A 15,344-nucleotide genomic window follows, 5' to 3' on the forward strand; every position below is an offset into this window, starting at 1 on the left:
GTAAACTGCTTGGATTTACACTGCTTCTTCCAGAGTCCTGCCAAGTATAATGGAGAAAAAATGTTGAATGTATTAGAATTTAAAGAAGAAAAACTAACTACAGGCAACAGTTGAAATGGCTAGAGCTGTAGCTATCAATAAGGATTATTCTGTCAGCCTGATGCAATGTTTCCTTATTGTGAGCTTGACTGAAAGTCCCCATCAGGCACTTTTTGAAGCATTTTAGTAACATTCACTTCACCACTACCCACGCATGCCATCAAACCATCATAACACAACATATCACATTGAACTCTTACACTGTACCTCGAGGTCATTCATTTGAGGGTTGTTTTTTTTGGGGGGGGTCCCTGTGGTCGTTCAGATTGCAATGTTGGGTTATTTATTTTTATTTTGAAAGGCAGGTTTGTATTTCTGTTCTTTTTGATTTTGGATTGTCCTTGAAATTTTTTACATAACTGTGAAAGACCTTCCCAAACAATGTGTCCTGCATGTTGAACTTATGCAGCGAAACATGGGCAGAGACACAAAACTGAGAACAAAGTCTGGCACTGGGAGCTGAGCTTGCACACAAGAAGAAGCCTCTGTACAAGAGATGATAATGTATTGTCTATTTTGTATGTCGCTGAAGCACACTACAGCCTACAGTTGGTTGTCATGGTTTTATACAATTGATTATACTGGCTTTTTAGCATTTTGGCTATATTTGTATACAAGTCTTCCAGCCTAAGTGACAAATTAATAATTTTTCGGTGCTGTCCAAAGCAACATATACTGTATGGCCAAGTCTTTTGTGATCTACCACCTCTGTAGTTAAGGTATAATGGAGATTTTTATTTGACATTCAGGAGCAGGGCCATGCTGGAACACAGTGTTTACTTTCCTCATTATTAAACCACCACTTTTCCGTTTCCGCTTTTCATAACCCACCCAGCCCACCCCTTTTCCATCACCTCTCATCTCTTCTTCCTACTCTCCCTCTATACAGGGGTCCGCAGCGCCTGAGAGTGGCATGGACCTCCCAAGCTTTTGCCCAAACTGCAGTCCACTGTCATTACATCGTATTCAAGCACTGATTCAACATACAGTACATCGTCACTTGAGGGCGAGGTCCCTGCTTTTGAATGCACCAGAACTTCTTGGTTAAGATTAAAGAAACCAGATTAAAAGAAACCTGCATTGTCCTTTAGATGAGATGTGACCAGTGTTGTCTTGTGTAAAAGTCCCATTAAACATTCATTCAATCTTTACTCCTATAGTATATGACAACTACACAGCCACGAGAGGTCACTTGTCAGGAAGCATTTAAAACTTCTTCATACCTTAAATGTTTCTCTTTAAATGATAAGGCTGGTCGTTTTTGATATTAACTATTTTAATCACTTCTCATACATACTCACTGTTGATGTCTTTCAGTCCTGGATTATTTTTTTCATCTGCGCCATAGACATCCAAAACCCATTAAAAACACATCGTCACACTGCTGCATTTAGTGACACATTTCCTCATTACGAAACACAAGACCCTAATATTTGTTAAGAATATCCAGGGATCTCATGCACAGGCCCTTGACTCTTATGCTTCAGATGCTGTAAAACGTTATGGCAATTTGTAGACTTTAGGGCAACATTTTTCAGAAATATCACAGCATGATGTTTTGTAATGTGGAGCTATGTCACCCAATGCCGCAGTGCGTTTCCCTGATGTGTTTGTAATTGTTTCTGAACAGCAATGGAGGTTTATGGCACAGACAAATAAGCTAATCCAGGACTGACAGACTGACCAACACTGATCTTGAGCAGAGTCAAATCATTGTTATTTTTAGTCTCTGTATAGGGACTGTTTAAAATACTTAGTATAGAAAATGACCAGCCTTATCCTTTAACATTAAATATGTTTGGCTAAATAAGCAACAATCATGTTTCAAGTTCAGAACACAACATCTGTGGGTATTATTTATTAGGAGTTTGACAGTCAAAAACTCATCTCATTTGCTTCATTAGGACAGTGTGGGTGTGGTTTGATCAGATCTGAATGACAATACCCTGGTAACTGATAACATAAGCACACTCCAATCCGACGAGAAAGCTTGGACAAAAAAAACAAAAATACATAAATCTTTTATGTGAAAAAAGCAAAGCTGTTCAAACTTTGGCAGAAAAATATAGTTCATGTAGGGAGCCCATCGCTCATAATAGGAAGCTGATTTAGAAACTAGGTCATTGGGGCCCATAAATGACCAGTGCTGTCATTTTCCTGGTGAGCACAGCCTTTTTGTGTAAGCCACAGAAGACATATGGTGAAAACCATACAGGTAGATATAAGGAAATCTAATTTTATATTCTCTGACAAAAATTAACACACAACTTGATGTTCTTCATGGGTACTTGAAAGCACTGTCCAGAACACACATACACACATCTGTCTTGCCCAGGAGCTGAGTCCATAAACTTTGACACATCTTGACCTACAAGCACTTGCATCACTGTCATGTGCTCCCTTGTTAAAATGTTTTCTTTATTGCACTTAGAGTACAACATCTTGAGGCTCATCAGGTACAGAGTCATCAAAGTAACTCAAGGACAAAGTAGTCAAGTCCCTCTTGTGGAATTAGCACACATCTCCGAGACAGACTTAATGAAATTTGTCAAAATACCACACACACAAGTACACAATTCATCACAAGAGCATTTTGAAAATGTATTGCTCTTGTGATGAATAGTGTACTTAATCCTGGTGTGCATGATATTTGACAGATTTGTTTAAGCCTGCGTTGGAGATGTGTGCTGATTCTGCGGTTGAGGCCACACCCACAAGAGGAACACGAGGGCCCGCATCCGGAGTTACTCTGATGCCTTTGTACCCAGTGAAGATCCAGTTTGGGCTTAAAACACAGTACTTTTTCTAAATTGAATAAAGAAGAAGGTTTTTAAAGGGGAGTCCTTGTGAAACAGATTGACTTCAAAAGTACTTGGCCATCTGGGAAACTGAACTGCATCAGGAAGTGTGAGTAAAATAACATACATTCTGCCAGCAAACGTGAGACTTGTGGTGTTTGCTTATCACAGTGTGAGAATTAATGCTCAGCTCAGGAGGAAGTGTACAAGTTTTGTACCAAATACATGGAGATGGCTATTAATTTTAAAGATTTATGCCAGAAGTCCTATTGCTGTTGCTGCAAAATAATGCAAGAAGTAGTCTAGGTCTTTTATTTTCTTCTCTTTATATTTTCAATTACATTCCATTCAGGTGCTCCACAGTAAGAATCAGTGTAAAGGCCAGTGAAAGAGATGAAGATGAAGACAACAATCCAACATTCAAATAATTAGCATGCAGTTGATTTCTCAAGGTAAAATGAGCCACTTTCATTCTACAGAAGAAATAATTAAAATCACTGACGCACATTGAGATTGATTTATCATCGGCATGGTGAATTCAGATTAAAATAAATATTGATTTCCAAAATTCTGAATGGGTGGACATAACCTTTGACACGTCTTACTGTTTACCGGTATCTCTTTCTCTCTCACTCACTCACTCATACACTCATCCATCATCACTTGATCAGCCTCCTCAGTGGCCAACGTAAACGTCTCAGTTTGTGCTGATCTTTTGACATCAGCGCTCATATTGATCAGTGCAGTTCTCTGCCTCTAGGCACTGAAGCAAGTAACTTGCGTGTGTGTGTAGTCGGTGTTAGCAAAGTTCTTGATATGTGTAATATTACGAGCCTGTGAAGAGTTTCAGCCATCACTTCTTGACAGGCTGAGTCCAGCTCTTATGTGCTGTGAGCATGGAGGTTGAAGATTTAGTGATGTAGCTGATTTACCGGGCGCAGCTCTTAGAGAAACAACCTGTTTCATGTCGTTCACTGCTGAATGAGCCAATGGACTGTATGATGTAAAAATACGCATTCTCATTTGATTATTAAAAAATAAAATACAACAATAAAGGCAGACCTCACTCCAGCCAGACTGTACTTCTAAAATACACTGTACTTTCATTATCCTTAGGAGAGAAAATCATTAAGTTTTGTCTATATCTGTATAGCCAAGAAATTAAACCTTTGCCAGTGTCTAAGAAAGATATGGGGTACGGCAGCTGATAAAACAGCAGATATCAAGGCAAAAATCAAATTTCTTCACGGTGTCATAACTTTAATTATCTGTTGATGTGTCTAGTATCTTCCATGGATCTGGCATGAACATCATGTCAGATCAAAACACTGCAGCAACAGATAATTAAAGTTTAATGGGAATATAAAACAGCACCCTGACATCTCTTAAGTACTGTAGAGTTATGCTGTCTATACTATTGTTTTCTGCTTTTAGCCAGTGTGTAGTATTAGGCACAGTGGCTGAAAGGAAGCTGTAGGCACAAGAACAGAACAGTTTAACTGGAGCTCCTCTAAAAAGTTACTTTTCCAAGTGAGCATCCATCCAGTATTTTTTATTCAGGCTGCCTTTTTCCAGGCAACCTTCACTGCCACATAGGAAGTGCAGTTGTGATAATTAATATCTAAAATAACCCGTTTGCCTTTTTAAAGGCCTTCCTCCTTGCAAAATATATTTAACACTATTGAAATAGAGTGTGTGGTTTCCACATATAGACTATAAAACATGGTGATAGTTTTTTAGTTTGGTCGATTAGTTTTGGCTATGATTTGGTGAGCAGATTAGACAGTTTTCATAATAATGCATTAAAATAATCCTCATCTGTTTCCAGTTGTTTTGCTTGACTTGTAATCAGAAAATGCTTTATATTTAAAATGTTAAATTACAGAAGGGATAGGAAAGCTTAGCCTCCATGTTACTGTTTGCTGTCATCCAATGGACAACTTGGAAGGTATATCAGGGTATGAACTCTCATGTAAAAAAAGTTTCTGGCCCTGCAAATTTCTGCTGCTTAATGCTGCTAAGCAACAACTACATTTACACAGGAAGGAGTATGATTCACAAGGCTGGCTTAGAGTTCTAATCACCAAATTTTGAAATCAGAAGAAAATTTCTCTGATGGCCTTTAAGTGTTGAACATAGTCAAATCAAAAGAATGCAGAATAGCACCTGAACCCCGCTTCTATTAACAGTGCTTCCAGCTGAAATAGGCTGCCTCCTCCTCCTCTTTCTCTCACGCTCTCTCTCTCTCACACACACACATTTAGAAATGTTTCCTTTGTCTTTTCCTTCCTGTCACACTTGATTTCATCTTTATTTTCTGTTTATTACATTACCTCTCCTCCTCTCTCCTTAACCCTGCAGTGGTCCCTCTGATCCACAGGCTGCTGACTTCACTGTGGATAACCTAACTAATTATAATAATCCCCTTTTTCTTCCTCCCACCATTAGTTGATTTGGAAGCCTAGATTTATGTAAATAGGAAACGCTTTTGAAATTGAATTTGTGCTGTTTTCACTAAGATGCCAGTTATCTATTTCATTCATTAGTTAAACAATTAAGGCTCGTAGCTTTTTAGTTAAACTAAGTCACTGTTTCTGTATTTACGTGAAGTTTGATACTACGTGTTTTGTTTGACTGTACTGTGTGGCTACTAAACGATAACCACAACCTGCCAGCCAAGAATTAAAAAATGTCACTGCTAATGGTTTAAATGAGCATGCTAGACACTTTAATCAGTAGGCAAGACAGTTGGCAGCCTGCACTTCACTTGTGGTGAAATGTTGATGTCCATTATAGAATATTTCTTTTGCAGATACATAAAGAGTTCTACATATTGTATGTCGTTAATCCCATTGACCTGGAATGTTAGTACTTAGACTTAGCAAATCAATACACCCAAACATGCCATTAGGTGTTTAAATGGACATAATGCATTCCTTTCTCTTTCTCCTTTAAAGTGACCAGCAGGCAGATTGAGAGCAATCACTCCTTCACTGTCTGAGTAGGTCATGGGCCCGACAGGCCTCAATAATGACATCCCTCACAAATCCAGACAGAATAATTGAGCTGACAAAAAAACTGAGTTTTCATTTCAATATTTAATGAATGCTGCCCCATTTAAGATGTATTTTCCAATTACTGACGTGATATTATCCAACTAATCTCTGCTTTTTCATATATCTCGTTCCTGTTGTACAGTATAGCGTGTGTTTTCTACAACTGCTCCTCCTAGCTCTGCACGTCTGTGCAGTTCCTAGAGCAGTAAAATAGGCTTTTATCATAAATCAGCCATTTTATATTGCTTCATGCTTTTGCTGTGAGTTAAAATTACAACTGACTCCAATTTTCAAATTAATGTGTGTAAAATAATGGGTTTTAAGTGTGTAAAAGGTATTTCATTTCAATATTGTAATGCCACTGTCCAGTTAATCACTTTTGCATGATGGGCCTTGTGACTGGCAGTATGTCACACACTACTGTGCCCTGAAAGTAGTTTTAATTTTATGCACCTTAAATCTGAGTGAACACACTCAATAATGTAATATATCACACCTACTGTTGCGCCCTAGAATTTTGCTTGCCTAAGCTCAATTGCACATCACACACTTTAAGACCCTTGGCTCCTGTGTCAGAGAGGAAGACAGTCGAGGTGGAGGAGGGAAGGCAGGATGTGTGGTTGGAGGAAATAAGTCCAACATTTTAAGGTCTATTGAAATGCATAATATCATATATATAATACTGGTATTTATCTTCAGACTAAAGTCTCCTTTCCACATGGACACATGCTTTCAAGTTTGTTAGATTGCCAGGATGTGCAATGCAGACATTTTTATGCAGAAATGCGAACCCATATACAGTGTTGTAATAAATTTACAAAATAAATGTACAGTAATTCTAACCAGTTACAGTTTCTGTAGCCATACAGAATGCCTTTGTTTGACATATTTCCAAACAGCACAGATCAGTAAAGGCACTGGGACAGATTTAAGTGCAAGAATAGGATGGTTTACAAGGAGCTGTCTCTGCGTTTAAATAGGTGCCACTCATTTGGCAGCGTGCTTTCAATTTGGAATGTTGATTTTGATTGGTTCTCTTGTTTGACTTTGCACCACCTCTTCTCTGTCAATCAAATCTACAAACACTGCTCTAAGCGGTCTGGCTGTAACCAGCTGACAATTTCAAAGCCAGGATGCCATGTTTGTCATGTTGTCAGACGAGCACGCTTCTCAGTGCTGGAAATTCAGCTGTGTTTTCCTTCTAAAATCAGACAAGAGTTTTGCTTGGTGTCCATTCAAATCAAATCAAATCAAATTAAATTTTATTTGTATAGCGCCAAATCACAACAAAAGTCATCTCAGGACACTTTACAAAGTAAGGTCTAGACCTTACTGTTATCAATATTATTACATAGGGAAAACATTCACTAGGCTACATGTTTCAACAGTAATATATTATGTAACTGAAGTTATGTTGAGGAACCTTTAATATAAGTTTGACAGTAGACTGACAAGTGTAAGTACTGCTGTGAGGTTTGTGCTGCCTGGTTTAGTTTTCAGCTTTATTGCTCAGTCTGAAAGTTTTTAGAAAAGTAATCAAAAGAAAATAAAAGTAATAAGTTACATTACTTTGAAGTAAATAAAAGTTAAATATTACATTTTTAATAGGGTAACTGTTAATTGCTGACCTGTTACATTTTGAAAATAACTTTCCAACATGGGTACAATGTGTTCATATCTAGAAAGTTGATTTTACATTTTTGTGCCCGCCAATAACCTGGAAACCCACATCCTTCCTTTTTATGAGCATAACCTGTGGCACAGTAGACCATTTAATAAAAACTTGACATATACTAGACATATTTTGGTTTTTTTGCACACTTTTCATTTCTTTGAAGTGCCCCAGCGTGCAGCCTTAGCACTGTTGGCCAACCCACTTGGGCACTCTGGATAATAGCCTTTGCATCATGGTCAAAGCACCATGCATTCAAATGAAATATCAGCTTGTCGCACCGCCAAGAAAGCCGACAGCTGACTGCTGGGCCTGCCAGCGTCAACTCTATCCTCAAGGCAAGGCAACGGTCTCACTCTTATGGGGTTTTAGAGAGGTAATCAATGGAATCTGACTTTAGCCGAGGTAATTGGCAAAATGTTTTTTCTTTTTTGGAAATTATACAATCTATTTTTTGCAGTTTTGTGCATTTAGAAGCCCATTTCAGTTAACGCTTAATGCGAGCATTTGTATCTAACTTCAGCAACCTTCTCCTAGTCGGTGAGGAGTTGAGCCCTGGGGAAAAGTGGAGCACAGATTCTCTTCTTTAATTGATATTTACTGGCTGGATTTGCATCCTTATCAGACACAAATTGCGTTAAAGCATCATTTGTTGCACAGTAAAAGAAGAACCAGTGTGCTCCAGTTTGCTTTGAGGCACAACTACACCTCTTGTCCTGCAGGTGCACTGTCACACAGGCTTTAGTGCAATACACTGAGTTTAAACAGGAACTACACATTTAATTGGCTTAAAATCAATGTTTTACTGTTGTAGAAACTCTACTAAACCAAATAAAGTTAAAGGAGATGTGCTTCGAGTTTACACATCACCTCTATAGTCCACTCCTCACCTCTGCTGCAGGCTTGTAGCGCAAGGTTGTATTAACCACAACAACACTGAAATATCCGACTGAACAGTTGGCGGTCGAGTTGTATGGCGGGGAAGGTCGGCAGTAGGTTTTGGCAAAGAAAATGGAAATTAAAAGACATTAGCTCTTCTTTCACTGCATCAGTTTTTTATTAACATATTTTAAACTGCCCATCGTGAGTTCAAGAGTGTTATTGGAATGTCATGCTAAATTGGTAGAGTACTTTTAATATAGGATTTAATGCAAGTTTTTATGTAATGGCTTTAATTTCAGATTCAATTGAAATGAGATCACCAACATTCAAGGCTCATATAAAGCCAAGGATTATTCAGGGATACAGCTTGGTGGCATCGATCCTTTGCTGGATGAGTGTTACAGCTAGATTCATTGAAAGAAAAATTAGAGATAGGCTCAAGCCATTCAAATTCTATGACAAAAATGAATCTCTGCAACAGTATTTTCACACCCACATTTCAATGAATGCAGCAATCCCTATTCACTGCCGTTCATACTTACAGTAGATAACCTAAGGTAGCACTAGCATGAACCTACAAATCAACCCACTCCGCTCAGCGCTCCCTCTCCCTGCGCCACTATGCTCTATTATGATCCACCACGCTCTGCCCAGCTCTTCAGATATTTGTCCTTGTGAAATTACAATAAATGAGAATGGAACAAAACTTACAAATCAAGCAGAAATAATTAAAAATCTCTGATTGGTAAGAGAGGTCAAACCTTTTTGAAGCTAATGTCTCTGCACTGCTGCCGGTGCTGTTCAGTGAGGGTCACAGGAGGCTTTGACAGCATCTCTCAACATTAAGACAAGTTTTAGAGCAGATTTCTAAAACAAAAATATCTGAAAAAAGTTACACACTGTAGCTTTAACTGTGGAGCAAGTGAGGAAAACATACCTGAGATTTGAAGGTTCTTTATAAGAGATTTTTCTTTATTTCCTCATGAGTACACTAAAGTTTACTTCTGTGTTCTGTGTACATCCATTGTGCAACAAGTTATTCAAATCTTCAATATTTCACTTCTACAAGATTTCCAAAATCCCTCTGGTTCAGATTGGTCACGCCTCTGCTAAGACACAGAAGAGAGATCCAGATAAACAGATGTGTGTAGCTTACCACACAAGATCAAATCTCTTCTGAGGGGCTGATAGCAACGACTGCCTGTGACTGTAGTGCGTGAATTATATACAGTATTTTTAGAATATTCAACTTGACTACTCTTAAATTTGCCTTATTTTTGTTAATAATGTTGTGAAGACAGTCTTTTAATTTCTAATATAACTTACAGTAGGTTTATCATAATGTTTGTGACAGAAGAAAGGGCCAATGTGCCCAACATTTGATGCGTGAAACCAGAGGAAAACCAGCCTGCGCATAACAGCACATTTAATGATTAGATAATCAGTCTGTATTAAAGTGAAAGTCTCTCTTCATTCTGCACTATAAAATCTCCCATGGGAGTTTGGTCTAAATATGTCCAGTGGGCTTTTATTACCCTCCTCTCTAAGCAGGAATCCATGCTGAACCAACGTGTGCTAATTAAAGATGCTGTCATGCAGAGGCGTCAGTGAGCCAGTGGCTGAATATTATGGCTTTCTATAATATTGTAAGCCTCAAGATTTGTAAAATATGTCTGAATCTCTTTTTTCTATTTTTTAACGGCACATTCATGCAATATTTCAAATGCAGTTTTATTGATATGGCATTGTGAGATTTCCCGAGGCTTCACAAAAGACCTTCCTAAATGCTCCCACGGGATCATCATTTAGGAAAAACATGACTGCGTTCAGTGCTATGGAGACGTGTCCAGTTCACTGACTAACTAATGGAGGTGATGGAAGTGACACTGCATCTATAGCTTGGAGGACAAGAGGGATTTATTTATAGCTCATATATTCACAATGTTTGTATCCTCACCCATTCTCATCTGCTCATTATCAGTAGACCTCATTCACCTCTTCCACTGCCTTACATCCATCTGCCTTCTACTCTTTGCTTGCACTCTGACATCTAAAAAATAATAATAAAAAAATAAAAAAATCTATTGAATTACACTTGAAAGAAAATAACCTGTATGCATCCAGTGCCTCTCTATCATTGTTTATTTAGATGCTGATCTATATTAATCATTTCCTGACATGCTGTACTATTAAAATACCAACTTTAGAGGATTTTGTAGTCTTGGTGAACCTTTGTGCTCTTTGAGTGTTTTCTAGCAGTCACAAGGCAATTGCCACAGGGACAGATCTATTAAGATTGTGCAGTGTTATGCTCTAGTGCAAAGACACTAATTAGCATAGTGTTACACAGCAGCAAGGATCTTACATGTACAACTGGAATAACGCAAGCAACTTCCATTCATGTAATTCTAATGAATGCAATGAACTACAACCCCCAAACCAAGTTATACTGTGAATTAGACATACTGTTCTGCTTATAGTGTTGTCTGATTGCTGCAAGGAAGAAAATTCAATGGCAAGAATGCTAAATAAAATTCTAAACATTGGTAAAAACAACAGCTGAAAGAACTTTTTTGCCCTTGTTAGGTAACGTCATGATACCAACCTGCCTGTACCGACATATAGCATAACATCATCCCTTGAGACTGATACACATCATGTAGGGAACAGCATATTTATGTATTTGGCATGGAACTAACACAGTGCTGTGTGACACCCTACAAGTTTTAGTAGAATGCTGCATAATAATATGCTCTGCATACTATATTATGCCAGACACTGGAGGGAATTGCTACTGTGTAGTTTACAGCTTACAACAGCAGGTTATCACACAAGTGGTTTTCTGTGCATAAAATGCATCTGTCCTGGAGCTTCACTATGCAGTATATTGAAGTTTGAATTGAACATTAATAAGTGGCATTGCACAGCCCTTTATATTCTGTTAATTTACAGTTATATTTCTGTCAATAAGTATAAGGGGATTACATTGCTGCAACTTTTCAAGCCTGAAGCATCAGTTCATCCAATGTTCCCATCACCATTACAAGTCTCTGTCTGTTTATCTGTAATAATGTTCATCTCACTGTCCACACTGTTCTGGAAAGCAATATCCCACCAGAAACATGATGCATTTCTGTTTTTCTATTTGTGCCATTCACTTGCTGTCATTTTGTAAACCTTGTCCAAAGTCAAACAACAACTTTTTCTACAAAAGAAATCGGGTTAAAATTAAATTTAGCTTTAATTTAGGATAATGACTTCAGGTTTCTGTATGTAGTAATAGTGGCTAAGGTAGGGAATGTGTCAGCAAGGCTGGTAGTGTAGAGTGCAGTGGTAGAAATGTGTGTTGTACACATAGTCAGCTCTTTCCAAGTACAGTTGTGTGGGCAGCTAACATCAAGTCAGCTGTTCATAAGTTATTTGTGTTTACATGAATTAAAGCAAATGTTGAATCATGAGGAATAAAATTTCCTTGTTCTGCCAGTATGTGTCTTCTCATACCAGCAGCCCACGTGTAAGAGGATAGAGAGGTTAAGGTGTTCTTTGCTTGTGTATAAAAAATGTGGAGACATGTAGCCTGAACCGTGAGTAATAACAGCAATCTAAAAACAACAAGTTAAATGAGCTATAGAGTAAAAATCAAGAAGACACAAAGGCCTAAACAGATAAGTCAACCACCATCTAATGTCATTAAATAATACTAAAAGATAATGTAATGTAATGAATGACCTTTCTGTGTAATGATCTCACATGCATACATAGAAAATCTATAAATGATAATTTTACTATTCAAAATTATAAGCTCAATACCAGTAACATTCATTATTCAAAACCACTACACCTTAAACCTCATACAATACGTAACATCTAATTAGATTCCTTTGCAGCCGCTGCTTTATGCACCTTCACAGTGCTGCTCTCTGCTTTTACCTTCCTATTCAGAAACACTTCAATTTCAGTCTGTCTAAAGAAAATTAGCACCGTCCTTTCCATATGTGCCTTTGTAGACTAGCTCCCCATTGTTAATGGTCAAATCTGTAGCAGCAAAGCAGCTGCTGCAAACCTGAACACGAGAGCCGACAGGTGCCTGAGGGGAGTTAAATGAACATCTGAAAGCAGCATTGTTGTGAGAAATGAATATCCTTAGTTTAAGCATTATTCAGAGTGAGACCAGAAGAAAGCCCTGGGTCAAGGATGTGTCCCTTGACATATAGCGTAGTCAAAGTGTCTTAGGACAAAGACACATCTTTTAACGTTTTGGTATTGCAGCATAAGGAATTTGAAATCAAATAAGACTATAAGGGTAAAAGGCTGACTGTCAGCTTTAATTTAAGAGTGTTTACATTAGGTGACTCTTTTGAACAGTGAAGAACATTTTACCCCGAGAGGAAAAAACTTGCATCTGTTGCCCTGATTACATAGCACTATGCATAATGAGAGACCACGTCCTCCTAGACTGTCCACACGATATGAACATAAGCACCCTCAAACACCTTTAATTTGTCAGTTGTTGCCTTTACATGGATTGTAAAGATAATTCTAGTCATGAACTCAGACACGAGGATATTTAAGTACAGTCAATATCTAATACATGTTTCATCAAGAGTGACAACAATCCAGATTGAAATGACTTGCTGTTGTTGAAAGAAGTTTTAATTTAAAAGTGATCTTTGGCCATTGAAAGCCATACTATAGTCCTGTCATAGTAAGCTGCATTTGCTCAGTGGTTGGGTTGATCTGTTCACCTTCTTCGAATTTGTCCCCCCATTAAATGGCCATTAGCACTTTGTCTTCTGGACAGTATAAAAAGAGAGGATGGGTTTGATTAGAATTAAGGATGGGGAGAGGTTCACCCCTCTGTGTGACAAATAGTTGAACGATTTAAGAATAATGCTTCAGAGCATAAAGTTGCAATGATTTGGGATTTTCAACATCTAGAGTTATTATATTTTTAAAAGATTAGTAGAATTTGGAGATATCAAGGGAGGGCTGCTATTATAGTAAGAAATAATATATGTCTCAGAGGTAGAAAAGATCTCTGATTTTTTCTTTGACAAAGGGAAAATATCTGTGGTTTCAATTTTCAAATCAACATAGGGGTCATAGGGGTTTTGGAAAACTTTAGAACTGAATGAGAAGGGCTTGAGCTAATTCAGAGAAAATAGTGCCTCACATGATCCTCTTAAACTTCCCAACTTCTTAGTTTTGCAATTAAACAGCGAGTCTCTCAGTATCGTAACCCTTAACAGGTGTGTATAATGTCTGTCCAGATGTTCATCATCCCTGAGAAGCGTATTTAAGAGTATTATGTTTGAGAAGAGGACAATCTCAGTAAAAGAAGCTTTTGCAGTAACTCGTGGTAATAGGAAGACTAAAAAGGATTTCGTACAAAGTATAAACTAGATTCTTACTATAGCTGCTTTAAGAATGAGTGTTCCTCATCATTATCAGTGATTATTAGAAGATAGGAGACTAGATTGTCATTAGTGCAAAGATACTAACATGTAATTCTTCACTGTATATAAAAGGAAGAAACCTCTATCTTGTAATACCACAGAGTTTTTGTCTTTTTCGAATGCAGTAAGCTTGATGGTTTTTTTTTTTCATTCATGCAGTTCAACAGTAATTATTTAGTTTACTCAATGCTGAATTTTTGACATGATTTTTAGTAAATTCGTTTCTTCTTTCTCTCTATCTTATGTTCTCTTATAGGTCCATTGCTGTGTGATGGACGACTGACATACCTCCTCTTTCCTCTCCTTCTCCTCTTGCGGGCTCCCCTGTTGTTCAGCTTTGGTGAGCGCACCTGCCCCAGTAGCTGTCGATGTGAGGGGAAAACTGTCCATTGTGATTCATCTGGATTCTTAGATGTCCCAGAAAACATCTCTGTGGGCTCCCAGGGCCTCTCATTGCGTTACAATGAACTCCACACCCTGCTACCTTATCAATTTGCTCACCTTAGCCAACTTCTCTGGATATATTTGGACCACAATCAGATTTCAGCTGTTGACAGTCGAGCATTCCAAGGGGTCCGCAGGCTTAAAGAACTAATACTGAGCTCCAACAGGATCACATCCCTGCACAATTCAACATTCCATGGAATTCCCAATCTTCGTAATCTGGACTTGTCCTACAACAAATTAGAAGTTCTGCAGCCAGGTCAATTTCATGGTTTACGAAAACTACAAAACCTACATCTACGCTCAAATGGTCTTTCCAACATCCCAATTCGAGCATTCTTGGAGTGCCGAAGTTTAGAGTTTCTTGATTTGGGCTACAATCAAATCAAAGCTCTTACCCGCACCACCTTTCTGGGGCTACAGAAGCTGATGGAGTTGCATTTGGAGCATAACCAGTTCTCACGGATCAACTTTTTTCTGTTTCCACGCTTAGCCAATCTGAGATCACTCTATCTGCAGTGGAACCGCATTAGGGTGGTGAACCAGGGCCTTCCATGGACTTGGTATACACTGCAGAAACTTGATCTGTCTGGAAATGAAATCCAGACCCTGGACCCAGCTGTGTTTCACTGCCTGCCCAACCTTCAAGTCCTCAACCTAGAATCCAACAAATTGTCCAATGTGTCTCAGGAGGCGGTGTCAGCCTGGATTTCACTGACCTCCATCAGCCTCGCTGGGAACATGTGGGATTGTGGAACTGGCATATGCCCCCTTGTGGCTTGGTTGAGGAATTTTCGGGGCAGTAAAGACACCACTATGATATGCAGCAGCCCAAAATATCTCCAGGGAGAAAAAATTATGGAAGCCACAAGGAGCCATGGTATTTGTGAAGAAACTGATTACATTCTAACTGAGACACCTTCACCAATGTCAGAGC

The 15,344-nt window shown here is 38.4% G+C and overlaps 1 protein-coding gene across 1 annotated transcript in view; it reads left to right on the forward strand.

Annotated features, from left to right (window-relative positions):
* LOC109960826 (leucine-rich repeat transmembrane neuronal protein 4-like) overlaps positions 1–15,344 on the forward strand; it is a 50,215-nt gene that overhangs the window by 5,435 nt on the left and 29,436 nt on the right. The window contains exon 2 of the mRNA XM_020601205.1: positions 14,220–15,336. Coding sequence (XP_020456861.1) covers positions 14,220–15,336 — 1,117 coding nt within the window. The remainder of the gene's footprint in view (positions 1–14,219; positions 15,337–15,344) is intronic.

Source organism: Monopterus albus, unplaced genomic scaffold (genome assembly GCF_001952655.1).
Source record: "Monopterus albus unplaced genomic scaffold, M_albus_1.0 scaffold50.1, whole genome shotgun sequence".
Lineage (NCBI taxonomy): Eukaryota > Metazoa > Chordata > Actinopteri > Synbranchiformes > Synbranchidae > Monopterus > Monopterus albus.